The 25,087-nt window shown below is 38.7% G+C and overlaps 2 protein-coding genes across 3 annotated transcripts; both read left to right on the top strand.

Annotated features, from left to right (window-relative positions):
- The first annotated feature begins 555 nt into the window (after nucleotides 1-555).
- Nucleotides 556-11,736, top strand: LOC102775586 (catalase-like). Of its 2 annotated transcripts, XR_436624.3 has the most exons (14): nucleotides 556-716; nucleotides 1,329-1,500; nucleotides 2,439-2,549; nucleotides 3,385-3,515; nucleotides 3,905-4,009; nucleotides 4,238-4,363; nucleotides 4,447-4,638; nucleotides 4,825-4,977; nucleotides 5,066-5,204; nucleotides 5,648-5,778; nucleotides 6,197-6,304; nucleotides 6,533-6,616; nucleotides 8,086-8,227; nucleotides 11,398-11,736. XR_436624.3 is itself a non-coding variant. In XM_006782451.3 (13 exons), exons 1-13 carry the CDS (start codon nucleotides 651-653, stop codon nucleotides 8,149-8,151), a joined length of 1,584 nt encoding a protein of 527 aa, XP_006782514.2. In that variant the 5' UTR covers nucleotides 556-650; the 3' UTR covers nucleotides 8,152-8,766. The 2 variants fall into 2 exon arrangements, 1 of the variants encoding a protein (XP_006782514.2); XM_006782451.3 differs by lacking the exon at nucleotides 11,398-11,736 and having other exon boundaries at nucleotides 8,086-8,766.
- A 2,107-nt stretch (nucleotides 11,737-13,843) lies between these two features.
- Nucleotides 13,844-23,165, top strand: LOC118455459 (catalase). The gene is made up of 13 exons (XM_087843283.1): nucleotides 13,844-14,011; nucleotides 14,899-15,070; nucleotides 16,362-16,472; nucleotides 18,446-18,576; nucleotides 18,891-18,995; nucleotides 19,224-19,349; nucleotides 19,434-19,625; nucleotides 19,812-19,964; nucleotides 20,053-20,191; nucleotides 20,635-20,765; nucleotides 21,170-21,277; nucleotides 21,502-21,585; nucleotides 21,986-23,165. Exons 1-13 carry the CDS (start codon nucleotides 13,946-13,948, stop codon nucleotides 22,049-22,051), a joined length of 1,584 nt encoding a protein of 527 aa, XP_087699409.1. The 5' UTR covers nucleotides 13,844-13,945; the 3' UTR covers nucleotides 22,052-23,165.
- Nucleotides 23,166-25,087: the final 1,922 nt, after the last annotated feature.

The following is a 25,087-nucleotide window of genomic DNA, read 5'->3' as shown; positions in this document are numbered from 1 at the left end:
TGGAGGACAAAGGATTTAAAAGATTTGTTAAATCATTAAATCCTAGCTATGTTCTCCCCACTAAAAAGGTCATAAAAGAAGTGAAAATTTAGTTTTTACAGAATAAAATGTGAGCAGGCAGGGCTGAGGCTCAAAGCCTCAGTGTGTAGCTGTCCATACCTCAACCACACCTCACCTCACAGTAAATGATCATTTCCATTTTAAGCATTTCCAAATAATCATTTTCCATACTGCCAGTATAACTATACACAGTATACTGCCATCACTACAATATACGTGTTTTACACGCTCCTTTTGTTGTTGATATTTACAGGCTGTGTGCAAAATGCCACACTCTTCAAATTCATGCCAACTAATATTTTTACGTCCAGTAGATGTCCTACTAGAGCAAATGAAGCTTCAAGACGCTTTGCGCTGGGGTGAACCAATTGGATGAAAAGCTTCAGTGCTTTATGAAGCTTCATCTGTCCATCACTAGTAAACATACCCCTGACCAACTTTGTTTGCTACTCCGTGAGCAAATCAGTATAGAGGGGCGTAAGAGGGGCGGGACCATCGCAGGCAAGGTCCAAGAAGAAATGTTCTTTTCTGGAGTCCGGATAAAGAGTTTTATTCCGAGTAGTGTGTGGTCTAAACGCTGAGCTGTCGAGATGGCTGACAACAGAGATAAAGCTACCGACCAAATGAAGACATGGAAGGCAAATAGAGGCTCTCAGGTCTATGCATTCGGTTTGATCGATTTTTTTTTTTGGTTTTGCGCGGTGATAAATTGGAAATGGGCGATTTAAGCTAGCTTTTCGAGAGACCTATCGTTCAGTAGACGATTATATTCAGACATATAACTTTGTTTTGTAAAGGGCTTACTTGCTTGAATTACTGATTAATTGTTTTTAGCCAACGTCCTTCAAAGAAATCGAGTAGGTGACTACACATCCTTTTGGGCACTAAAAACAAACAAACACGCAAACCAGCTGTGAAAGAGATGTGTCTGAACAGCACATAGTAATTGTTATGATAGTAAGATAATAGTAAGATAGACACATGCTAAAATGCACCGTTGTATACACGTGTTATTTTTTTATGCTTAACACAGTTTGCATTTTTTAACTCCTCATTCAAAATCACCATCATGTGTTAGTTTGATTAATTAAGTAATTAACCAACTGCAGCGATTTTGTTTCTTTACTGGAATCATCAGGTTAAAGTAGCAGAAAAGGACAGTGTTCTTGTAGTCTTTCTTCAAGATGTATATATTTAATGCTTTTTCTGTTTTTTTGTATGTGTGTTGTGTTTTTTGTTTGTTTTGTTTTTAATGTGTCTATTATTAGAAACCAGATGTGCTGACCACAGGCGGTGGCCATCCAGTGGGAGACAAATTGAACTTGCAGACTGCAGGGCCAAGAGGGCCGCTGCTGGTTCAAGATGTTGTCTTCACGGACGAGATGGCCCACTTTGACCGTGAACGAATCCCAGAGAGAGTGGTCCATGCCAAAGGGGCAGGTAAGGCATTATGCTGCAATCATGCACTGAACATTTTTTTTGCTTTGAGGTCAGTAAGACAGCAAGACATTTCATGCCCACACTTAGAACTAAGGATTGTGGCCAGGTATACAATCACAATATATTTATTTCATTTTGATCCAATAATAATACTCAAATATGGAAAACGGTGGAGTGCCCGTGTCAGGGCGTGTACCTGCCTCAAGTGCACGAGTTTAAGTATCTTGGGGTCTTGTTCATGAGTGAGCGGAGAGGGGAGCAAGAGCTCAGCAGACAGATTGGTGCTGCGGTTGCAGTAAAGTAGACGCTGTACCCATTCGTTGTGGTGAAGAGAGAGCTGTGCGTACCCGTTGATCTGTGTTGTCACCCGCACCTGTGGTCACGAGTTTTGAGTATTTGGACATTTAACATGAACTAGAATGCCACAAATACAGAGTTACTAAGTTGTGTATTCAGCTCCTGACACCAAAGATTGTCAGTGTTTAAAAGGTATTAACAGCAGCTATGTGGTGCAGTTATTTCTGAGATAAAGCAGTGGCCTGATCCTTAACATTGGAAAGTGTTCAAATTTATGTGCAAATTTAGTCAAGAATTGTATTCTGGTTCAGGCAGATGGCTACACATGACTGCATTAAAGTACAAAGTTAAACAAAACAACCAATAAAGTGGTCTAAATGTGGATCCTGCTTATTTGTGGATTAACTCTGAACAATTGTTAATCTTTACAGGGTTTACAGATTAGGGCTTCAGACTTTGGACAGACATTGAACGAGTTGTTTGTTGGCCTACGAGCAAACTAAGACCCAAACAACTTGGGTCTTAGATTTGTCCTCATGATAAATAAAGTAAATACAAGAACTCGAAATTTGTGAAGCTTATATTAGCAGACATGTCTTTTAAAATCTGTATTTATTTTTATTTTTTTCTCCATTATTCAGGGGCATTTGGCTACTTTGAGGTCACTCATGACATCACTCGCTACTGCAAAGCCAAAGTGTTTGAGCATGTCGGCAAGACTACACCAATTGCTGTCCGCTTCTCCACTGTGGGTAAGAACGCCTTGTTCGCCTTGTTTACAGATTTGCTTGGGGGGGGGGTGTTTATTCTTCCCTGTTTACACAGTTTTTGATGTGTTAGTTTGGACTCTTGCTATTGAAATCTATAATAGCACCACTGGACTGCACTCTAGGTCCTTACACTCGTATGACTCATTGATATTTGCAGGTAGCAGGAGAGGGACAGCTCAGCTTTGGACAGTGCTGGGGTTTTAGCTAGCAGCTTAAATTGATGTAACTAAGGACCATCAGTGGCTATCAGGCGATTCTTAATGGGGGAAAATGTTATCCACAGAGCTCTGACATAGTGGCCTAAAGATTGTGTTGCTTTCCATGTTTTCGTGGCCTGGGGATCACCGAGGATTTGCTACATCACAAATGTACACCACTTCTTCACAGTCCTCCATCTGCTTTCAGCATATTTTATATTTCAATTAAAAAACAATATATATTATTCAGAATTGTGCATGGGATGGAGTTTGCCTCAGAACTTTGACTATACTTATATTTAAACTGTCAGGACAGTTTAAATATGAAACAGGAATGTTTAAAAATATACTCCTGGATTATATGAGCCCTTAATCTTCTCACAACATGTTCATGTCTGCTGAAGACAGTTATGAAATGCTTTCATAGGAAAATAATATGGACAATTAAAACGTTATATTGAATGTTTCAGAAAGATGCAACAATAGAAGATGATGATAATGATTTACTGCTGAAAATGTTTTTGGTATGAGTTGCAAAACAAACCTTTAAATGCAAAGTGTGAGTAAAAGTGAGTTGCTGTCTTCTGGTTTGTTTGTTTGTTTGTTTTTTAATATCCCAGCTGGAGAGGCTGGATCTGCAGACACTGTGCGTGACCCTCGAGGTTTTGCAGTCAAGTTTTACACTGAAGATGGCAACTGGGACCTGACGGGCAACAATACCCCAATTTTCTTCATCAGGGATGCCATGCTGGTGAGTGGGTGCAGGGACGCATGTGTCTGGGCAGACCGTAATGGTTCAGATTTGTATAATTTTGTGTCAGAGAGTTGTAGTGTTACAGCAGTACTTTATTTTTTTAATTTATTTATTTTTTAACATGTAAATAATTCCCCCAGGAACAGATTGTAGATCTAGTTTCATAAGTGGATGATTTTTCAGTTTTGCATCTTGTTTTTTTTGTTTTTACATTAAATATCTAACATGGGGTGTTTACACTTAGTTTAACTCAAAGTTTATGAAAGCCAAGCTTGTTATTCCTAATGTAAGATATTTAAGACCAGAGACACATTCCTCACAACACTTGTGCTAATATCAGTCAAGTGTACATTGTTTTATATTGATATCTCGTTAATCTCGTGCAGTTCCCATCCTTCGTCCATTCCCAGAAGCGCAATCCCCAAACCCACATGAAAGACCCTGACATGGTGTGGGACTTCTGGAGTTTGAGGCCTGAGAGTCTGCATCAGGTAGATGCTGCTGAGCCTGATACTGAAAAGTCTAGTATATTATGTCATGTCGCTTGAGGTGTTTCTAAAATACACATTTAGGATAAAGAATATTTTCAAGTAATTAAGTCTTTCTGTGCACTGTTGCTCGCTGTCTTTAGTCATTTAGTTAATTTAGTCCTCATTGACAGTGATTGGAACAGAAACTCTTGTAGTTGTTTTCATGGTCTTGTCTTGTCTCCTGTGCAGGTGTCTTTCTTGTTCAGCGATCGAGGTTTGCCTGATGGCCACCGTCACATGAATGGCTACGGCTCTCACACCTTCAAACTGGTCAATGCTGATGGTGAACGTGTCTACTGCAAATTCCACTATAAGGTCTGCCTGAGATCAGCTTTATTAGCTGTTATGTTGCGTGTTCTGCCATCTCTGACTTCATTTTTTTAAATTTAATTTTTTAGACGGATCAAGGAATAAAGAATTTGACGGTGGAAGATGCAGACCGCCTGGCAGCCACAAAACCAGATTATGGAATTGCAGACCTGTTCAATGCTATTGCTAATGGAAACTACCCATCCTGGACCTTTTACATCCAGGTCATGACCTTTGAGCAGGCTGAGAAGTTCCGGTTCAACCCGTTTGATCTTACAAAGGTACTGCAGTTCTGCACAACAGCAAACATCTGAGTTATAAAGTAATACGTGACATAAATGTGCAGTGACTTGGTAACTTGTTTTCCAAAAACGTCCATATTATCACAGGATGTCTCTAAATAATGACGTGCTCATTTGAAAATCACAGATGACTTTTGTGATTTGTAAATTTTATTCACGATCCAGGTTTGGTCACATAAAGAATACCCACTGATCCCTGTGGGCAAACTGGTTCTGAACAGGAACCCAGTCAACTACTTTGCAGAGGTGGAGCAGGCGGCCTTTGACCCAAGCAACATGCCACCAGGCATCGAGCCCAGCCCTGACAAGATGCTGCAGGTGACATTATGGCAGATTTGACAAGCTAGGGGGGAATGAAGAAAAGCTAGGTTGGTATTGAGCTCTGTCCTCCATGTTCTTTGTCTAGGGTCGCCTCTTCTCCTACCCAGACACGCATCGTCACCGGTTGGGGGCAAACTACCTGCAGATCCCTGTCAACTGCCCCTTCAGGGCTCGTGTGGCCAACTACCAGCGTGATGGTCCGATGTGCATGCATGACAACCAAGGTGAGACGTGATCAGGTCTGGTACCTGTGGCTCAGAAATGAATCTTGAGTAATCCTGTAATTTTAATCCAGGTAGTGTTACAGTTTATTTATACTGAGTTCTGTGACATATACACAAGTGCATATCACCTTTGAAGTAGACGATCAGTGATGGTGTTTTAAAAAATCTTAGTCATCCAAAAACACCCTTATTATATAAAATAATTAGAAATAATTTTATAACATGGACATTACATGCATAACCACAGTCATCTACATTGTGCACAAAATGTAAAAACTAGCGATAAAACATTAATTTTATCGCTACATTTCGGTATTGTACAGTGGTAGATGTGTGAATAACGTATGCCATCACTGATTATGGTTTTCCACAAACATCTCGTCTTTGTTCATTTTTTCTTTCTTTCCTTCACTGCCTCACCAGTGTTTTTGTTTGACCACCAGGTGGCGCTCCAAACTACTACCCTAACAGCTTCAGTGCCCCAGAGACTCAGCCTCAGTTTATGGAGTCCAAGTTCCAAGTGTCTGCAGATGTTGCTCGTTACAACAGCTCAGATGAAGACAATGTCACACAGGTAACGATGATTTAACAGGATCTGTAGACGTGTGACACAGAGTGTCTGAGGCCCAGGCATTTTCAGATTTGATAATATTAAAAAGCTGCATAAATCTGTATTTAATATGAAAAGTGGATCGAATGATAAGATGAAATTGTTGTTCATTTTTTAAAGGGTAATGGAAATATGTAGATTTAGTTTTAGTGGCTTTTTCTTCCTGTTACTGCACTCTGGTTTCTGGTTTATCGGCCTCATCTTGGAAGGAACTATAGTCAAAGCTAATTCTTACTAGTAATAAACAGAAAGTGTCATAGGATGGGTTTTTTTTTCTTTCTATTTTTTAAAGACTTGAAATCAAGTTGATGCTTCTGAGTCAAAATCTGTTTCTGATTAGTTCCTTTTTCCTCTAGAGAATAAACCTGTGTGTTTTTTGCAGGTTCGCACCTTCTACACTCAGGTCCTGAATGAGGAGGAGCGACAGAGACTTTGCCAGAACATGGCAGGGTTTCTAAAAGAAGCCCAGCTCTTCATCCAGAAACGCATGGTGAGTCCAAGCACTACAGTCTCTCACTTAGCTGTTGCTCATAGTTTGTGCTTTTTGGAATATGAGGTTTCAGGAAACATGTTGTGCTTATTGATAAATGTAATCTAAAACGCAACAATAGCATTTACTGAATGTTTATTCTTCGTGGCTTATAGGAGATGGAGAGAATGTGTTTTTTAAAGAACCTGCTATCCTCCAGGACTAATATTTTTCTTCTGTGTCTCGCAGGTCGAGAATTTGAAGGCTGTGCATCCAGACTATGGAAACAGAGTTGAGACTCTTCTCAAGAAGTACAATGCAGAGGCCAAGAAGGTATGTGTGTATATGTTTGTATATATCTGCTCCGATTACCACTGGGACCACTGTTATCTTCACCCTTCACATTTTCTCAAGCTCTTCTCTGAGCCCTTGGTATTTCTCAAGCTTCCTTCTTCCATTCACTACGGCAATTTTCCTCTGCTTGTCTACAACCTCTATGTCCGGTTGTCCGGTTATATCCCACAGGATCTTAGCTCAGTCATTCTCCGCCAACCTAGGGGATCTTCCATTTTGACCTCGGGACTTCCAGGCCATATTCGGCACAGATGTGTGGGTCTTGCCCGGTGTGATAGACCCCAGTCTCTGTGGATCTTGTGCTCAGAGCTTGTTCTTGTGCTGCCATGATTATTGCCTCTGTCTTTCAGTCCAGCTTTGTCCAGCCTCTGGTAGGATTTCTGGCTGTCAGCCACTTCCTTTATCTGTGGGTGGTACATACTGTGCAGAGGCCTATCCATCCATGATGGTTCCTCCTTTTCCTCCTCTTTCTTGGGTTTCTGCTGCTTGAGGTATTCACTGAGCACGCGGTGGGTTGGGGCCTTTTTCCTGACATATACGTTGATGTTTGTTGTCTCATCCTGGACTATGGTGATGGCACTAACTAGTCCCCGGCCTCCTTAGCATACAGTATCAGGGTGCTGGACTTGGGGTGAAACCCTCCATGCATGGTCAGGAGCTTCCTGGTCTTGATGTCAGTGGCTTCTATCTCCTCCTTTGGCCAACTACTAGTATTTCTTTTTCTTTTTTACTTACTGTGCTAAGTGTCTTCTTTTTACTTACTACGTTTACTTGGTTATTATGTTACTATTCTTCATCTTGTTTTATTACTGCTGGCCTCTGTGAGCCACCAAACAAATTTCGTTGTATAACTACAATGACAATAAAGTGCTTTAACTCTTATTATCCCAGCAGGGTACCTGATCACGGACAGGGCATAGGTGTTGTTCTTAACGTTCAGCTGACTCCTCATGACGTGCTTGACGCTCTAACCCATGTGCCTTTTCATGTTAGCTGCAATGATGCCTGACAGGAGCTTCCATGTGGTACTGAGCCTGGTTATTAGTTGGTAGTTGTATGGGACTGTTACCTTCTGGAGGTCCTTGGGGATCAGCACTGTCCAGCCTTCGTTAGCTATTCTGGGTCTCTCTCGTTGACTAGTAGCTGGTTTATTTGTGCTGCTAGACACTCATGTAGTCGGCTTCTTTAGCCAGTAGGCATGAATCGTGTCAGGGCTTGGTGCTGTCCAACTTTTCATACTGGAGTCTCTTTCTTGGATGTCTACCACTGTAATGAATACTGGACCCTGTTCAGGGAGGTTGCTGTAGTCTGCTCTTAGATACACTGGTTACTGAACATTGTTGTTATGTGTTGTGTCCTTCTCCTGTTGTGTTTTTTTTTTTTTTTTTTTTTTTTTTTTTGTATCTGATCTCATTTGTGTTTTGTTTTTTTACTCTGTCCCTTTTCAGGATGCCACTTTGCACGTTTACAGCCGTCCTGGAGCCTCAGCCATCACCGCCTCATCTAAGATGTGATGCCTTAAATTTCAAAAGATGCACCTGTGTGATAACTGTTAACTAAAATGGACCATTATTGGAGCCATCAGAAAAGGTTCAGAATACTAGCTGTCTAGTTTTTAAATGTTTTGGCTAATTGGTTTTTAATTTAGTTTTTCCAAGCAGTTTATTTCGAATAATTCTCAGCAGCACTTGCATTTTTCTTGTTATGTACAACACAACAAGGTTGAGCTTAGCTAATTCCTCAGAGTGTGTATACTACTACACTACAATGCTTGAAAATCTTAAAAGCATTGTAGCTTTAAAAGAAATCTGTTCACTTGTTAAAAATTATGTTTGGTATCTGCTTTAATGTCAAATCTCGGTTTAAGCTGGTAAAACATCTGGATTTTTTATGAACCACAGGTTTGCTGCTGCTTTATTTCCCAGAATGAGCAATGATCTGTTGTGGTTACTAGTAGGGCTGTGCGATATGACCAAAATCTAATCTCCCGATATAAGACATATATATAAGTCCTGATAACGATATAAATCACAAAAATGTAACAATCTTTGTAAATTCTTTTTTTTAATGACTCAAACTGTATTAGATTTTAATATATATATATATATATATATATATATATATATATATATAAAACAGATTCAACTTTTGGAGATTTATTTTCCTGGATGACTGAGAATGCATCAAGACATTGCTGTAAACAGTTTATTTTACGACACCACGAAACAAACGATAGCGTAATAGCAAACGATAGACGTTTTTATATCGTCATGTGATATATATCGTTATATTGAACAGCCCTAGTTACTATGTCCTCATATTTGGCTGAACCACTGGTGGGTGTTATTGTGGTATGTGGCAATATGCAACCAAGAAGTAATATTAACTAAGACAGTCTTTTGTGACTTTCATATGCAAAGCCTACAACTAACAATGGGGTTGAACTTTATCTGAAATCTATTCTGTGCCTGTAGTAAGGAATTTGTAATTAAAAGTTTATCATTTGTCTACTTTTGTCTTCCATTCTTTAAAGAAATGGCAAGTGATCATTTGATTTCCATGCTATGTACAACCTTTAGTTGGAAACAGTTATGTTCAAACTCATTATTTTACATTATCTCACATGGAGGTTGTGATGTTAGAAGGTAAATTACATTGTTCTGTACAGATAAAGCTGGAAAAGTCAATAACAAATTTCAATTCAATTTTTCAATTAGACAGCTTAGTGCAGGCTTCCAATCCCTTTATACAGGGCAGTGCATGAGATGCTGTAGCATTTAATCCAAACTGGCATTTATATTTGGCTCTCATATCTTTGTCAGATTTGGTTACTGTCTCCCAAAGCCACCACGTGGTGTAAATTGACAAGACCTGTAAGCTGTTTGAGATTCCAACTTAAAACATTAGTGTGTGAGGGTGTAAAGTAGTAACTTAGGTGGAGTGAGTGGGAGCGACACACATGAGTCAGCTACTAACTAGAAGAATCTCTGAATTTAAAAATGTGTGATTGACAAAGATTGATGTTTAAAGACAAAGTAAAAGAAAGTAATCCCATATAACTGTATTAAAAGGCATTATGCTAACTATAATGTTCTTGTGAGAAGGGGCTAATAAAATGTAATTGAAGAAAGATTCCATAAAGCGAATGAAACGTGAAATGAATGTTCATGTGTAATGGATATGGAAGCCCGTTTCTGCCACTAAGTATCCATAACTCGAAATTTCGAGTTATTTTTTTGAAATTTTGACTTATTAACTCGACATTTGGAGAAACATAACTCAAAATTTCAAGTTACTTTTCTCAAAATTTCTAGTTAATAACTCAAAACCGATCAACAAATTGGCACTTTCGCGAGTACGTTTGCTGATAGTAACGCCATGGGATTCAGCTAATAACACAAGGATCTCATCATTTTTGAAGTCACGCTGAAAATACTCAGCAATCTGTGCATTCATGACTGGATTTAATACTGGTAGCTTAGCTGTAGCATTTGTAGCTGAGGCCTTCAGCTTCCGGGTAACAAGGAAATGACATCATTCACGTAGATTACTGATATTGGCAGTGCTAACTTGAAATTTCGAATTACTTTCCCTCAAAATTTTGAATTAATAAGTCAAAATTTTGAGAAAATAATTTTGACTTATTAGTCATCTAAAAGACTTTTACTAAAAAACGAATCGGGCAAATAAGCAAAGCAAAAGGGAGCAGAATTCAGGTTTTTGTGAAAGGCCAAAAGCAGGCAGGAGGAAAACTGGGAAAAAAAAATGCTCCAACGCTCAAAGCAAAAATCTGGCTTGGTCATAGTGGACAGTGGGATGTGAAACATCAGATGCAGAAGTGATGAAGACAGGACAGATGTGAGGACCTTGTGTATACAGATGACAAAGCAAGCAACAGCCATAGCTGTGTTAATGTAATGTAGAGAACACGTTGTGTTGTGCTGAGATGTTCCTCATTAGCTGGCTATAAAGTGTAAATGTGTGATGGGGTCTTTTTTGATTCATGCTTTTGACTGCTAAAAGAGCGAGTTAGCTGGAGGACTGAAACTAAACGAAACATGAAAGCACAGCTAGTCGGATGGCTAATTAGCACTTAGTGCTGAGATGGCTGAACTTAAGATAAAAGTTGCTTATTTTCAAGAAGGAATAACGTGGCATTGGAAGCCTTCCTGCTCAGTGAGGCCAGGTTTGGATTACTTGAAATGTTTTTAAGATCTCAGACCTGTATGAATTTTAGACCGAGACAGTGATACGCCCCTCCACAGGAGACACTCGATCCTCCAGCTTGACAAACCAGTTCTTTCCTGTCCGTCGGAAGAGCCCCTTTCATTTGCTTAAATGGACAGTCCCCTGAGAGCTGCAGTTGGAAGGTTGATTTCACATCTTTTACTGTCTTTAGTGTCTCCAATAGGCAAGTCTTTTTTTAAACAAGCAGTTACCACAACAGATGTACAATAATTATCTCACTCTTAAGAATAGTGCTTTAAAGTCATTGTGTCATTTGATGAGCAAGATAATACGATGACACATTCTGCAGTGTTTTCTTTTGCTCCAGTAACTTTTTTGTCATTTAATGGAGTACACAGTGTGTAACATACACTTACCAGCCAGTTTAAATGGTAGATGTTTAACTGTATCTAATCAGCCAATCAGTGCATTTCGACACATATACAAGATGTCCTGCTGAAGTTCAAACTGAGCATCAGAATGGGGAAGAAAGGTGATTCAAAGAACTCTGAACTCTGGTCTGTTTATTTTAGAAACTGCGGATCTATTGACATTTCCCAATACAACCATCTGTGGGGTGCACAGATCTTCTTAAAAAGGTAAAACATCCTGTTAGCAGCTGTTGTCTGGGTGAAACAGCCTTGTTCATGTCAGAGGTGAGAGGAGAATGGCCAAGACTGCTTTAAGCTGATAGAAAGGCAACAGTAAGGTATTGCAAATAACCACCAGTTCAACCTGATATCATGGCAAAACATATAATAGACACTCTGGCCCACTCTTTGCATTTTATGCTTTGCCTCTCCAAACTGTGAAAGGGATACGCATGCAGGAGTTGCATTACCAGCAGGGGGAGATTTATTTATTTAAGTCGGTAGTGATGTATAAAGTACATTTCAAGGTCCTTAGTAATCAGAAACGATAAAAACTAGATTGCTAATATGTATATACATATAAATGTGTAAATCTCTCTTTAAAACGCTTTCCTGTGATTATTTTCATGTTGAATTTCAATAAAATATCTCCCTCTACTGTTATTGCAGATGTTTGCAAGTTACTAAAACATCTGCATGTATGTCCATTTCAGGTTTTGGAGAGGCAAAGCGTGACGTGGCCTTGTATCAGTGTTTCAGGCTGCTCTTTGAGTGCCAGAAAATAAAACAACATTTACTTGTATTTGTTGGGTTCTTTTATAAGAGAAGACATTCCACACTCAAACTATAACTTTATCTTTTCTTTATTCAAGCAATCAGAGGTTTGAGTTTAAAACGTTGACATGCAGCCTTTAAATAGCATAGTTAGTCTACCTCAGTTTGATTTGCAGCAGATTTCACAATATGAAAAAACATAATGTCACATGTACAAACCAAATATCTAACTTAAAAACATTAGGACTCACATGTAAGTTTTAAATGAGCAGTCCTTACCTTTAACTCTAACCTCTCTTCTTCCTCTCCTGCCCTGTCTTTCTGTCCTGTTTTGCACAACAAAACATGACCTGTCCTTTCATTAATTGCACAAGTGGTAATTAGCTGCTAGATAACTGGGTAAAGAGGTCATGTGTCTGTAGCATTGTCCACCATTTTAGGGAACAAATTTTGTTTTAAAGTGAGTAACAGGGCTTTCCCCTGCCTTTATAGGGGGCTTATATTTCACTAAAAACTATCTAATATGTCTATCTATCCACATAATTATGGATTACGATATTCAAAAAACACACTTTGTTTTAAAGAAAATACATTTAAAAACAGATCGTATTAGATTTATATTTCAAATATGACAAAAACATATTCTAGCAAATTATGGCCAAATTATTCTATTACATTTTTTGTATTGTTGCATTCTTACCTGACCAGAACAACCCCTGTCTTTTGCCTTACTAATATTTCAGTGTCACTTTATTTCCCACAATTTTTTTTTAATGTTGCCTTATGGTTCCAAGCGCTGTCATCAATCTTTACATTTTATGATTATCTCATAACACTTGTTTAATCAGCTACCATCTCTCCTATGGACTTTTTAATGTCTACAGCCTCAGATTAACATAACCCTGCTCCCCAGCTCTATCAGCAGCTGGAGCAGCAGCAATTCATTCACAGCATTGTACCCTATCAGGTAAACATAGGCTACGTTTTGCATTGTCCCCACCTGATGACAGTGATACAGTATGACTCGATTCCACATTGGATTCTTGATGAACGTGGGTCGTTGTTATTCTGTCTGGTTCTATGTGCCCCTTTCTGACTTTTAGCACCCGCCCCTTCAAACATCTCTGCAAAGCCCTGTTATGGACTGTCGTTAAAAAAAAGGGGAAGCTACAGCGTGGAACATGGCCCTGCTCTAACTTTGCTTGTTTGTTTGTTTCAGATGTGTTATGTATATTTCTTAATATGGCAAATATATATCATTCTATGTGTGAATAAAATATGTGTTTAAGATTTGTAAATCATTGCAATAATTTCTTAACTGAGGTTGTGAGATGCTAAAAGCAAAAGTACTAACAAACTACAATGAAAGTACAATAAACAGTACTGTGCAAGTGAACATTTCAATAATTTTGACATTAATTCAAAGATCAGAAATAGTTGTTTTGTTTTTTTTGCCATTTTCCACCTTTTTCTTCTTACAATTTAGTTATGCTGCAGTATTATAATAATAATAATAAGGTTAATAAGGAAATATGCTGTTTGCTTGCGTTAACGGTAAACATTAAGGCGTGTCCTCAGATAATGTATCTATTTTATGCATGCTATTTTGTTTTTGTCTTACAAATAAAGGACGGCATTTTGAGTTTAAAAGTGAATATTTAGTGAGTAGGTTAGAAAGATAAAGGTTTTTCACACTTAAACATTGCATAAAGATTTATGTATGATCAGCAGCCTGTATTTGGTTTGGTGCTTTCTCTTCAGTCTCATAAGTGGGTCAGGATTCGTACATTGGCCAATCAGAATATAGGGGCGCAGGGGGGCGGAGCAACGTCGGGCACTGTCCAGGAAGAAATTCTGGCGTAGCTATAAAGCGATAGCAGTGTTTTGTGCGCAACATATTCTGCACAGTGTGTGGTCTAAACACCGAATTGTGAAGATGGCTGACGACAGAGATAAAGCTACTGACCAAATGAAGACATGGAAGGCGAATCGAGGTTCTCAGGTCTGTATATGCATTGGGTTATATCAAGTGATTTTGCTCCGCGGTGGCTACCACAGTTGGAAATGGGTGAAAGGTCGTCCGGGGTAACAGGCTAACTAAGAGCTAGCTTGTAGCTCATGTCCTGTAGTCTCTACATTAATGTTTTTAGTGTAGTTTTAGTCTTAAGTATTTATCATACCGTGGTATTTAGTCCTTTATACTTTTTCACAGCCGTGAAAGAGACTTTAACCATGAAGATAAGAAGTGGGTCCAGGGGCATTTGTTTGAACTTTAACCCTCCTATCTATATATAACTAGGGCATATTAGAGCAAATTGCCGTTGTAAAGTAACCAAGTTCATGTCGCAGAATGGTTTTTATTCGTGCTGTTTTGAGCATGTTTGAGACTTACGTAAAGACAAAAAACATGCCGTCATAGCAGCTTCAAGTTTCAGCGTTATTGTTATGATAGTACACCTGCGAAACTGCACCATTGTATACACGTGTCACTTTTTTATGCTTAACGCAGTCTGCCTTTTTTAACTGCTTGTGCAACATTGTCAATATCTTTGTTAGTTTCATAGATACTTGCTTTCAAAAGTGCCAGTTTTAAGGGCATTCATTTAGACAATGAGTTATTATAAAAGTTTAAGGCTCATGCAGGAGGAATGCCAAACACTGAAGATGATTTCATTAATTAATATATTAAGCAACTTAGTATTTTGCACTGATTTTTTCTTCATTGTAATCATAAGGTTAAAATTGCATTAAAGAAAGACCAGCTGTATTGCATTAGTCTTTGTTATAGTCTTACATCAAAATATATTTAATGCTTTCTGTTTTTGTGGGGGGTTTTTTGTTGTCGTTGTTTGTTTTTTTTTTTTTAAATTATTATCCGTCTGTTATCAGAAACCAGATGTGCTGACCACAGGCGGTGGCCATCCAGTGGGAGACAAATTGAACTTGCAGACTGCAGGACCAAGAGGACCGCTGCTGGTTCAAGATGTAGTCTTCACAGATGAGATGGCCCACTTTGACCGTGAACGAATCCCAGAGAGAGTGGTCCATGCCAAAGGGGCAGGTAAGGCATTGTGCTGTAGTCATGATGCTCTTTTTATCTGATTTGCTGTCCCTTTGTTATATCAGTGCAGAAGTGCACACAAACTACTGCTGATCGTGTGGAAGAAAAGGTTAAAAAAAAATGTTATTTGTATTCGCTGACTAACGGGCTAACGGAGTATTTGTAATTAAGTAAAGAAAGCCAAACGTAAAAATTGCTGCCATTCAGGTCAATAGGATGGCTAGACATTTTATGCCAACACTTAGGGCTAAGCAGTCTGGCCAGAAATGGTGTGCCACTATATTTATTTCATTTTGAGCCCCTCAATGGTTCTCACACACAGTTTTGGTAAGTAACACTCTTTTAAGTCTTCCTGCTGGCAGTAAAAAAAATTAAAGGCTTCAATTAATTTATTCATTATCTATGGTCAACATCATTCAAAATGTTTGTGTAATTTCTGACATCATCGTTTTTGTAGCAGTTATGACTGCTGCCATGCTTTTTGTTACACAATATTATTAGTCTTGTGCCTTTTGGTTATTTCCACCTACATCAGGTGTAACAGTCCACAAATACAATGTTAAAATTACTCACCGAGGGATTAGCTATATATTTATAAAGTCTTCAGACATGAATCATTTCTTAGTTCTAATGCCTGAAGTAGTAGGTAAATCATAGCTTGAGATCTAGACATCGACAATGCATTATTCAAAATGATCAAGTTTAATGGATAGGACAACTTTTCAATATGTTGGTAACAACACTTTGTACACTGTGCAGTGTATTCTCAACACTGGCCATTTAACATGCACTAGAATGCCACAGATACAGAGTTACTAAGGTACATATTCAGCACCTGGCACCAAAGACTCACAGTGTTTAAAAGGTCTTAACAGCAGACATGTGGTGCACTTATGTCTGAGATAAAGCAGTGGCCTGATCCTTAACATTGGAAAGTGTTCTAATTTATGTGCAAATTTAGTCAAGAATTGTATTCTGGTGCAGGCAGATGGCTACAAATGACTGCATTAAATTACAAAGTTAAACAAGATAACCAAAAAACAAGTACAAAAGGAAATGTGGATCCTGCTTATTTGTGGATTAACTCCGAACAATTGTTAATCTTTACAGGCTTTACAGATCAGGGTTTCAGACTTTGGACAGACATTGAACAAGTTATTTGTTGGCCTGCTTTCAAGAGTCTTAGATTTGTTCCCATGATAAATGCAGTAAAAACTAGAACTCAAAATTTGTGAAGCTTGACATGTCTTTTAAAATTTGTATTTATTTTCATTTTTTCTCCATTATTCAGGGGCATTTGGCTACTTTGAGGTCACTCATGACATCACTCGCTACTGCAAAGCCAAAGTGTTTGAGCATGTTGGGAAGACTACACCAATTGCTGTCCGCTTCTCCACTGTGGGTAAGAACGACCATAAAGGATTTCATGGGTTCGCCTTGTTAATGGTTACAGATTTGCTTATTGGGGGTTTGTCTTTGTTGTTGTTGTTGTTGTTGTTTTTTTGTTGTTTTTCTTCCTTGTTTACACAGTTTTGGTGTGATTGTTTGGACTATAGACCTTGTGCACGAGAAAATGCTAACTTCCTGGTTTGAGACCGGGTGTAGGGTTGTACATTTCCGGTAGCTTTACTTTGCGGTCAATCGCTACTGCGAACATATACTCCAAAATCACGTCCAAAACTCAAAAACGGAAAGATCACGTTACGTTACAAAGAGCAGAAGGTGGGAACACTCACCACTGTTATGTCATAAAAAAATCAAATGATCAATTTTGACGTTTAAAGAGTTTCGATCGATCAGTTGTTTACATCACTCAACACAAGCAGAACTGCATTACTGCATGCAGAAGACACATTGTCCACATTCAGAAACACATCTCTGTATAGTGACTGGTCTTATGATTTAAACAGGCAAATGTTCAGCATTCAAACTACAGGTGAAGAATAGTCAAACCAGATGTTTCCCCCGTTATGTCGATATCAGCTAGTCAAGTACACACCTACACAGCATGTTAACAAACTGTGGAAAAAAAGCCACACAAAAAATGAATGATTGCTGGTAACGGTTTCTATACATTAGTATTACAAAATTACAGTGGTCCCTCGCTATAACGCGGTTCACCTTTCACCTCGCTGTTTTGCAGATTTTTTTTTTTTTTTTTTTTTAACATCACATTGTGTCCTGCGTCCTGATCGCTGCAGACGATCTCCTCCGTGCCGTCTCTCCTGTACAGTACAGAATCGCTGCATCGTTCACTAGCAGTGTGACTCTGAAAGTGCAGTATGTCGATGAAACGTTTTGCACCGTCAAAAAATAAAATTGGCTACTTGATTTCACCTATCGCTGGTTATTTTTAGAACATAACACCACGATAAACGAGGGACAGCTGTTTAAAGATGCTGAGAAATATAAAATTTGAATCCCTTTTCTCTTTTGCTCTGAGGTGCGGGGAAAAATAATATCAACAAGTCGATGAACATCATTTACAGATATATATGCCCAAGACATCTATAGAAATGTAAATCGCCGCTTGATTCATTCATTTGCTTAACTTGTTTTGGACCGTAAACCAGGCGCGACTAGGACACCGGAAACAAAGCTCCCCACAGGAGTTTCTGCACCGTAAGTAGCATATGCTAACGTGCACATAGTCTATTGCTTTTAACATCTGTAGTGGCACCTTTGGACTGCACTGAGCAGCTGCTACGTCACAAACCCATTCAGCCTCTTCCCATTTTCCTTTAGCATATTTCATATTTTTTAAAATATAATAATAATAATTTGCACTTTATTATTTTGAATTTTGCATAGGATGGAGTTTGCCTCAGAACTTGGACTTGACTTAAAAACATCCTGTTTATTTTTTATATTTCAACTGACAGGAATATATAAAAAAAAAAATTACCCCCTCGATTATATGAAGCCTTAATCTTCTCACAGCATGTTCATGTCTGCTGAAGACAGATAACGAGCTTGTGAAAATATGGGGAGAAAATGCATGCGTGCTAAACAGTTTAGAATAAGAGAATAATATGGACAATTAAAACATTATATTGAGTGTTTCATGAAAGTGTGACTGTATTAGACATTCTGGTGCTTGTATGAGTCATAAACCCTCCCTTGAAAATGGAAATGTGAGTAAAAGTGAGTATTTGGTAAAGGATTGATACCTATAAGCAGGCTGGCCCTGTGTTGGCAAGTGGTGCTCTTAATATCTCGACTTGGGTGACATTAGAAAGGACATTAACGGTGAACTTTCAGTCAATTTGTATGCTGTAGATGCTGGACATTGTCTTTTAGACTAAGTTAGTAGATAATGATACTAATTCACGATTTGTCGGTAAAATATTAATTTAACTTTTTTTATTTTCCCAGCTGGAGAGGCTGGATCTGCAGACACTGTGCGTGACCCTCGAGGTTTTGCAGTCAAGTTTTACACTGAAGATGGCAACTGGGACCTGACGGGCAACAATACCCCAATTTTCTTCATCAGGGATGCCATGCTGGTGAGTGGGTGTAGGGACGCATGTGTCTGGGCAGACCGTAATGTTACAGATTTGTATAAAATTTGCATCAGTTGCAGTATTACAGCAGTACATTTTTTTTTCTAACATGGAAATAGTTAAGTGTGGATGCTTTTTCAGTTTTGTGTCTCCTTTTTTTAACATTAAATATCTAACCCGAAGGGGTATGAAATAAACCAAGATTATTATTCCTACTGTAAGATGACTAAGACCAGAGACACATTCCTCACAACACTTGTGCTAATATCAGTCAAGTGTACATTGTTTTATATTGATATCTCGTTAATCTCGTGCAGTTCCCATCCTTCATCCATTCCCAGAAGCGCAATCCCCAAACCCACATGAAAGACCCTGACATGGTGTGGGACTTCTGGAGTTTGAGGCCTGAGAGTCTGCATCAGGTAGATGCTGCTGAGCCTGATACTGAAAAGTCTAGTATATTATGTCATGTCACCTGAGGTGTTTCTAAAATACACATTTAGGATAAAGAATATTTTCAAGTAATTAAGTCTTTCTGTGCACTGTTGCTCGCTGTCTTTAGTCATTTAGTTAATTTAGTCCTCATTGACAGTGATTGGAACAGAAACTCTTGTAGTTGTTTTCATGGTCTTGTCTTGTCTCCTGTGCAGGTGTCTTTCTTGTTCAGCGATCGAGGTTTGCCTGATGGCCACCGTCACATGAATGGCTACGGCTCTCACACCTTCAAACTGGTCAATGCCGATGGTGAACGTGTCTACTGCAAATTCCACTATAAGGTCTGCCTGAGATCAGCTTTATTAGCTGTTATGTTGTGTGTTCTGCCATCTCTGACTTCATTTTTTTTAAAATGAATTTTTTAGACGGATCAAGGAATAAAGAATTTGACGGTGGAAGATGCAGACCGCCTGGCAGCCACCAACCCAGATTATGGAATTGCAGACCTGTTCAATGCTATTGCTAATGGAAACTACCCATCCTGGACCTTCTACATCCAGGTCATGACCTTTGAGCAGGCTGAGAAGTTCCGGTTCAACCCGTTTGATCTTACAAAGGTACTGCAGTTCTGCACAACAGCAAACATCTGAGTTATAAAGTAATACGTGACATAAATGTGCACTGACTTGGTAACTTGTTTTCCAAAAACGTCCATATTATCACAGGATGTCTCTAAATAATGACGTGCTCATTTGAAAATCACAGATGACTTTTGTGATTTGTAAATTTTATTCGCGGTGCAGGTTTGGTCACATAAAGAATACCCACTGATCCCTGTGGGCAAACTGGTTCTGAACAGGAACCCAGTCAACTACTTTGCAGAGGTGGAGCAGGCGGCCTTTGACCCAAGCAACATGCCACCAGGCATCGAGCCCAGCCCTGACAAGATGCTGCAGGTGACATTATGGCAGATTTGACAAGCTAGGGGGAAATGAAGAAAAGCTAGGTTGGTATTGAGCTCTGTCCTCCATGTTCTTTGTCTAGGGTCGCCTCTTCTCCTACCCAGACACGCATCGTCACCGGTTGGGGGCAAACTACCTGCAGATCCCTGTCAACTGCCCCTTCAGGGCTCGTGTGGCCAACTACCAGCGTGATGGTCCGATGTGCATGCATGACAACCAAGGTGAGACGTGATCAGGTCTGGTACATGTGGCTCAGAAATGAATCTTGAGTAATCCTGTAATTTTAATCCAGGTAGTGTTACAGTTTATTTATACTGAGTTCTGTGACATATACACAAGTGCATATCACCTTTGAAGTAGACGATCAGTGATGGTGTTTTTAAAAATCTTAGTCATCCAAAAACACCCTTATTATATAAAATAATTAGAAATAATTTTATAACATGGACATTACATGCATAACCACAGTCATCTACATTGTGCACAAAATGTAAAAACTAGCGATAAAACATTAATTTTATCGCTACATTTCGGTATTGTACAGTGGTAGATGTGTGAATAACGTATGCCATCACTGATTATGGTTTTCCACAAACATCTCGTCTTTGTTCATTTTTTCTTTCTTTCCTTCACTGCCTCACCAGTGTTTTTGTTTGACCACCAGGTGGCGCTCCAAACTACTACCCTAACAGCTTCAGTGCCCCAGAGACTCAGCCTCAGTTTATGGAGTCCAAGTTCCAAGTGTCTGCAGATGTTGCTCGTTACAACAGCTCAGATGAAGACAATGTCACACAGGTAATGATGATTTAACAGGATCTGTAGACGTGTGACACAGAGTGTCTGAGGCCCAGGCATTTTCAGATTTGATAATATTAAAAAGCTGCATAAATCTGTATTTAATATGAACAGTGGATCGAATGATAAGATGAAATTGTTGTTCATTTTTTAAAGGGTAATGGAAATATGTAGATTTAGTTTTAGTGGCTTTTATTCCTGTTACTGCACTCGTTTGGTTTCTTTGGCCTCATCTTGTAAGGAACACAACTGTAGCTAAAGCCACTTCTTATTAGTACCAAACGGTAGCTGTATGTTATAAGATGTTGTTTCAGAACTTGGAAATCCAGTTAAGGACTGAGTCAAAATCTGTTTCTGATTAGTTCCTTTTTCCTCTGGAGGATCAACCTGTGTGTTTTTTGCAGGTTCGCACCTTCTACACTCAGGTCCTGAATGAGGAGGAGCGACAGAGACTTTGCCAGAACATGGCAGGGTCCCTGAAAGGAGCCCAGCTCTTCATCCAGAAACGCATGGTGAGTCCAAGCACTACAGTCTCTCACTTTGCTGTCGCTCATAGTTTGTGCTTTTTGGAATATGAGGTTTCAGGAAACATGTTGTGCTTATTGGTAAATGTAATCTATTTACAGTATGTAATCTGTTTATTTTTTTCATGGGGAGATGAAGAGGATGTGTGTTTTGCCTTTAGAAGAACCTGCCATCCTCCAGGACTGTAATGTTTTTCTTGGGTATCTTGCAGGTCGAGAATTTGAAGGCTGCCCATCCAGACTATGGAAACAGAGTTGAGACTCTTCTCAAGAAGTACAATGCGGAGGCCAAGAAGGTAAACGGGCCTTGTCTAATTGTGTGTTTATATACAGCATACATCCAGTGCAAGTTGTAATTTCATTCATCCATTAGCCACACTGGTTCACAGTTAAATATCTTTAGAGACTTTCCCGAAAGTTTCTTTTTTTTTTTTTTTTTTTAAAGAAAGGAGCATTTAACAATCGATATGACTTTCATTAGATGATACAGATAATCAAAGGCATAGAAAAATGTCTAACCTTAAAGTAAGAGGACATGGTATGAAACTGAGGTGTTAAATAAGAAGAAATGTGTGGATGGATTTTTATCTGGTGTCAAAGTACTCCTAGTAGTACATTGTAATTACAGTAACATTCTGCCCATTAAAGTGTCTGATCTCATTTTTGAGTTTCTCTTCTTCAATTTGTGTTTTTCAGGATGCTGCCTTGCATGTTTACAGCCGTCCAGGAGCTGCTGCCATCGCCGCATCCTCTAAGATGTGATGCCTTAAATTTCAAGCGAGCAGATGCACTTGCGTCATAACTGACCACTACTGAAATGAAACATCAGGAAAGGCTCAAAATACAAGTAATCTGGCTTTTACTGTTGTGGCTAATTGGTTTTTGATTCAGTTTTTCCAAGCAATTTATTTCTCTAAATTGTCAGCACTTGCATTTTTCTGAAAGCTTGTGAGCTGCACCACAACCAGGTTGCAATAAAGTCACCATGATAATACTGCAGTGTTTTTAAGCTTTGAGTAGTAACTGTTTGCTTAGACCACCTGAGTTTAACAGGCACTTAAGAGCATTTCATTTAATTTTGATTTGATTGCATTAAGCTAATTAACCAAACCAGCCTCCAGTAATTCCTCACGTTATATGTACTACTAAGCTATGCTGCTTGCAATTTTAAAAAAGCGTTGCAAGTTTGAAAGAAATCTGCATTAAGGATGATACTTGATATCTGCTTTAATGATGAGTCTCAATTTAAGCTGGTAAAACATCTGGATTTGTTATTCACCACAGGTTTGCTGCTTTGCTTTTCCCCCCCAGTATGAGCGATGATCTATTGTGGGTTTGTCTGTTTGTTCGTCTTCTTTCCTCATGTTTGACTGAACCACTGGTGAATGTTATCATTGTGGGTATGTGGTGATGAGCAAGTTAAAAGATGTAATATTAACTAAAACAGTCATTTGTGCCTTTTTTATATACAAAAACTACCACTAACATGGATTTAACCTTCATCCTTAACAACCCAGGTTTGTTTCTGTTTAGTGTGGGGTTTATTTGATTTTTGATGGTGTGGTGGGTGGTTTTTATTCTTTTATTTTTTTTGGAGGGGGGGGATGGGGGGGCTGTAACATAAGAATTCTGACATTCTCCAGTCAAGTGGGAAACTTAATAAAATAAATCTGACCTTTAAGAGTAATGCAAATTCAAGCATGTAATGATGAAAAGTAACTGTCTAAGTTAAATCTCAGTTTTGAATTGTTTGTGTGAACTTTCTGCTGATCTGAATGTGACTGACTTCTTTTATTAATGTCTGTACTGGAAAATATTTCTCATCCGTTCTGTGCTTAGATTAAATGAATTTGTAATTAAAAGTTCATCCATCTTCCTTTGTCTCCTGTACTTTTTCAAAGAAACGATCATGATTGATTTTACGAAAACAATCCTCAACTTGTTTGGACATAGCACGTTTTCACTGGTTCCTTTATTTGCAGCATGTTTTAAAAGCAATAGAGGTTCTCTGCTCAAGCTGTACGTGTCATATCTGCAAGTTGTGGAAGAATGAAACCCGGCTGTAAAGTTTCAGCACAGGGGTGTGTCTGGAGGTAGGGCATGAGTTCACTCAAATTCATCATTCACACAAGGTTGAAGTTGAACTGATAATGAAGCAGTGCAGTTTAGTGCATGCATACGTATATTCACCAGAACTTGCACAATTCTCTTTCAAGGCAGCTTGCTCTCAGGGCAGTATTTACTTTAAGGATATAGTATTATAATTTGTATGTTAAAATTTAGATTTTTTTTTTTTTTTTTTTATTAAGAGGGCTTTAAGGTTATAGTACAGTAATAATCAGAAAAGGGTAGCATGGCAGTTGTTTACTTTGATTAAACAAACATTATGTAGCAGTTGGTAATTGATAAGAGGTTAATTTTCAACCAGTAAGTCACTGGAGACCTTGATGGATTTAGGGGAAATTTTAATGAATTGTTAAAATGAAACTTATCCCTTTACCTCCCTTTTTGCCATAACATGGTGAAGTTGCAATAGCCAGCCATTTTGAAAACAGTCCATGTACTCTGTAAGTCAAACCCTCACAAATATGACGTCACTGGAAAGTCCAGCATATCCTGTACTGAGAGTACAGTAGGACTCATATGGATAGCGTACATTTTGATTGATGTACAGATCTCCCACAAAAGTCCCCCACATAGTACAAAAAATGAATTGCTGGATTTTAGGAGAGTGTATACAATTATGAGTTTCAAAGTAAAACGTCTAATTACTTTTTTTTCCCTTTTCCCTGAAAAACAGTCATTCAACACAGAATTATATTTAAAATCTTGTGTGGTTGGAAATTCATGCCTAGTGTTTACCACCCCAGTTTTCTACCCTAACTATATTTCTGACTGAATATTTTGATTGTGACTTTTTGAACCACCTGAACCATGGAAGTTAGCTCAAGTGACATCTGCTCTTCTGCTAACAATGACCATTGCATGCATTATTTCTGCTGAACGCTCTCTCGGCTGTTAATGGGGTCAAAGACCAGCGGTTCCACCTCTGCAATCCAAAGGCACTGAGCCCAGCCCTGTCAAGACGCTGCAGGTAACACAATGATAAGTGTTCAAACTGTCTAGAAGTGAAGAATTGATTATATAAAAAGAACAGTCTAATCCCTTCTCCCATTATATTTTTTCTCCCTGGGTAACAGGGCTGTATCTTCTATGTTCTTTGCCCTTATTTCAAATATGAGGGTGTAGTACAGCTCTGGATTGTCTGCTGAGAAAACAGAGCTGTACTTTTTGTGTTTAGATTGTGATTATGTGTAGCAGCTTTACTGAAGAATATGTCAATAATGACAGCACTGAAAGTTTTATTTATTTTTTTCTGCTGATAAGTTATTGATAAGTGTTGGCCAGGGGATGGCGCCATTTGAACTGTACAAATGTTGTGACACATGAACTTTTTCTTTGTATCAATGTTTTGAAAAGCTCAGGAGAGTCATACATTTATGAACCCAAACCACAGTCACCTAGATTGTAGATGTACCAATGTATCCAAAACTTGAAAATCAGTCATACTTAATTAATATGAAAACACGAAGTGTAACTCCAAACTAATATCCTAACAGCTTCACTTTGGAGAGACCCAGCTTCAGTTTCTAGAGTCCCAGGTCAGAGTGTCTCCATATGTCACTTATTACAGCAACTCAGATGATTTCATGTCACATGGGTAATTTAACAGGCTTTAGAGGCATGTGGCCGAGAGCTATAAAGTTTGAGAGTGTCCTAGGCTCAGGCTTTCGCAGG

This window comes from Neolamprologus brichardi, chromosome 7 (assembly GCF_056152115.1).
Source record: "Neolamprologus brichardi isolate AB-2024 chromosome 7, ASM5615211v1, whole genome shotgun sequence".
Lineage (NCBI taxonomy): Eukaryota > Metazoa > Chordata > Actinopteri > Cichliformes > Cichlidae > Neolamprologus > Neolamprologus brichardi.
Note: the sequence above shows the minus strand (reverse complement) of the source record. Positions and strands in the feature narration are given on the sequence as shown.

Bases quoted from the DNA above. Each gene is read 5' to 3' on its own strand.
- LOC102775586 (XM_006782451.3), top strand. From the start codon at position 651: ATGGCTGACAACAGAGATAAAGCTACCGACCAAATGAAGACATGGAAG. The intron at 2,550-3,384 runs GTAAGAACGCCT...TTAATATCCCAG, and splicing joins TGTCCGCTTCTCCACTGTGG to CTGGAGAGGCTGGATCTGCA. The intron at 4,639-4,824 runs GTACTGCAGTTC...TTCACGATCCAG, and splicing joins ACCCGTTTGATCTTACAAAG to GTTTGGTCACATAAAGAATA.
- LOC118455459 (XM_087843283.1), top strand. From the start codon at position 13,946: ATGGCTGACGACAGAGATAAAGCTACTGACCAAATGAAGACATGGAAG. The intron at 18,996-19,223 runs GTAGATGCTGCT...TCTCCTGTGCAG, and splicing joins GGCCTGAGAGTCTGCATCAG to GTGTCTTTCTTGTTCAGCGA. The intron at 20,192-20,634 runs GTGAGACGTGAT...TTTGACCACCAG, and splicing joins GTGCATGCATGACAACCAAG to GTGGCGCTCCAAACTACTAC.